General features: G+C 38.9%; 1 protein-coding gene across 1 annotated transcript; it reads right to left on the bottom strand.

Annotated features, from left to right (window-relative positions):
- Positions 1–1,201: 1,201 nt before the first annotated feature.
- Positions 1,202–2,334, bottom strand: LOC136781830 (putative nuclease HARBI1). The gene is made up of 4 exons (XM_066740834.1): positions 2,123–2,334; positions 1,738–2,024; positions 1,358–1,655; positions 1,202–1,286 (listed from the first exon to the last, which is right to left on the bottom strand). The coding sequence occupies exons 1-4, from the start codon at positions 2,332–2,334 to the stop codon at positions 1,202–1,204; spliced, it is 882 nt and encodes a 293-aa protein (XP_066596931.1).
- Positions 2,335–2,612: the final 278 nt, after the last annotated feature.

Raw genomic sequence — 2,612 nt, forward strand, 5'->3', positions numbered from 1 at the left:
GTCTTACAGAAAACAGTGATGCCTGTCCTTTGACAGAAAAACGTGTGGTACTAGTGGAAGCTGTCACATGGTGGACACGTGGGCGAGTCGTCGCGGTGATGTTTCCCTCGCAGCAGATACATAAGTCCTCGCCTTGCAAGCTTCTATGCCCTTGAGGTCAGTCGAACTCTTGGTCCTGCAAATAGGAGAATAAGAAGCAGTTTACATCCGGCGAGTTTGCATGGAGAACAAAATATGCATCTCACAATCCTTACCCATGACCAGTAGATCACAAATGAATGATAACATTTGCTGAGGCGACGCTGGCAAACCATTAGCTATCGCTGAGAGACTTTTCAGGAATTTGCAGTTAATGCTGCTACCTAGTGGAAGCTGTCACATGGTGGACACGTGGGCGAGTCGTCGCGGTGAAGTTTCCCTCGCAGCAGATACATAAGTCCTCGCCTTGCAAGCTTCTATGCCCTTGAGGTCAGTCGAACTCTTGGTCCTGCAAATAGGAGAATAAGAAGCAGTTTACATCCGGCGAGTTTGCATGGAGAACAAAATATGCATCTCACAATCCTTACCCATGACCAGTAGATCACCAATGAATGATAACATTTGCTGAGGCGACGCTGGCAAACCATCAGCTATCGCTGAGAGACTTTTCAGGAATTTGCAGTTAATGCTGCTACCTAGTGGAAGCTGTCACATGGTGGACACGTGGGCAAGTCGTCGCGGTGATGTTTCCCTCGCAGCAGATACATAAGTCCTCGCCTTGCAAGCTTCTACTGTCGTAAACGCATTACTTTCATATTTACATATTTACAGGGTTTATTTATGTACATTTAGACGAAATCTCTGAAAGAGGTATAATTTTAATTTCAGCGTTCACAACGAAATATTTTAAAAATTATTTAGTATTATTCACGTGCACGATTTACCTCTCTTCCCTATCCATAAGTTCCTACCGCTTACTGTTCAGCAATCCTGCGTAATAAATTGGAAATTAAATATTGCTTCGTAGGTGTTATTGGCATGTGAGTGCATAATTACATTAGCAATTACCTTGAAAAATAGTTTTCAAGTAAAAACTGGCGATCATTGTCTGTTGGAGGGGAAAAGACCTTAGGAATATTTAAATAATTTTGCATGCCAGGTTTTTTATGCAATTGGTCACGTCGAATGATGTTATGAAGAATGGCTGTTGCCATTATCATATTCATTGTTCGCTCTGGTTTTCTGAAGCGAGACCCAATTGTGAGCACTGGGAATATTTTCCCCCAGACTCCAAAGCACCTTTCAACCTAATTAATAAAATAAAAAGATTTAAATAAAATTGAAATTGATTTATTACTTAATTATACCTACCATGCACCTTGTTCTTATGTGAGACTCATTATATAAAACTTCCTGAGGGGTTTGCGGGTTGGCCAGCGGGGTTATTAGGTATCTTTGATTTCTGTAACCGCGGTCGCCCAAAATAATACCATTTTCGAATTCAAAGTTGTCGAACCGAAATTTTAATCGACTATTTTCGAAAATGGTATTATCATGGGCAGACCCCGGCCATCGAACAACGATATCTAGAAATTGCAGTCGACTGTTCACCAGGCACTGGACATTCAGACTGAAAAACCCTTTCCTATTTCTAAACAGTTCAGCGTCTTCACCTCCTAAGTACAAATTGAAATATTAAATTAAAATCATGAAACATTAAAAATTACATTTTTTTAAAATAAATATTAAAAGATTTACCATATGATTTCACCCGAACGTGTATGCAATCTATTGCGCCTATGACACGTATCATTCCCGACAGATGAAAATTGTCGTTCATGGTACGCATCATTTCTCCTTTCGTTTGGGGCAATTTAATATAATGTGGTCGTAGTTCGGAAATGGCAGCTGATACCTCGTGTACGATCTTTTGGGCACTCTTTTCACAAATTCCATTAAAATCTGCTACCACAAGTAGAAAGCAGCCAGTGGCATAAAACCGCAGCGCAACTAACAATTTTATAGTTGGTGAAATGGTTTTATTCCTAAAAAACAATTTTTGTAATTAAATGATGAGTGTCTTCCACACACGTGTGCACCCCTTTCAAAATATAAAATTTCCTATAATAATAAAATAATTTACCACTGTCTCATATGCAACTTTGGCTCAATTGGGTTAAGCACTTCTATAAATTGAATTTTATTCAATTTAAAGCGGCGACGAAAATTTTCTTCATTTAAAATTTCAAAATAATTTTGTCTCGTCAAATACGTGTGCCTTCTGCGTTGTCGTGGAGGATTTTCTTCAATTTCTTCTTCAAATTCAGCCCTATCAATTTCCATTTCTTGCTCCATGTCGAGGCAATCGTAATTAAAAAATGATAGTGTCAATAATAGACCGATCTTCGCAATTGTTTATAAAAAACAAAGGACGGAAGATATCATGCCAGATTGCTTTCGTATTCGCTATATGCACACCAATACAGTTGCATTACGTTCAGAATGTAGTAGTGATGCCATGCATAATATCCTGACAACTATCGGCAAATTTCTTGACTTTTGTCGGCATTGTGTAGGATTGCACACCAACAAATACAACATTATAAGTTCAATGCTCTATTGTTTTTTCTGGG

The sequence above is a fragment of the Prorops nasuta genome, unplaced genomic scaffold, assembly GCF_024137725.1.
Source record: "Prorops nasuta isolate Cenicafe-Biocafe unplaced genomic scaffold, Cenicafe_Pnas_1.2 PNAS00024, whole genome shotgun sequence".
Lineage (NCBI taxonomy): Eukaryota > Metazoa > Arthropoda > Insecta > Hymenoptera > Bethylidae > Prorops > Prorops nasuta.

What these genes read in the sequence shown, in the direction of transcription:
- LOC136781830 (XM_066740834.1), bottom strand. Translation starts at nt 2,334, where the DNA reads ATGGAGCAAGAAATGGAAATTGATAGGGCTGAATTTGAAGAAGAAATT. An exon ending in AAGTTGCATATGAGACAGTG is followed by an intron (nt 2,025 to 2,122) that starts GTAAATTATTTT and finishes ATTGTTTTTTAG; the next exon opens with GAATAAAACCATTTCACCAA. An exon ending in CGTTCGGGTGAAATCATATG is followed by an intron (nt 1,656 to 1,737) that starts GTAAATCTTTTA and finishes ATTTGTACTTAG; the next exon opens with GAGGTGAAGACGCTGAACTG.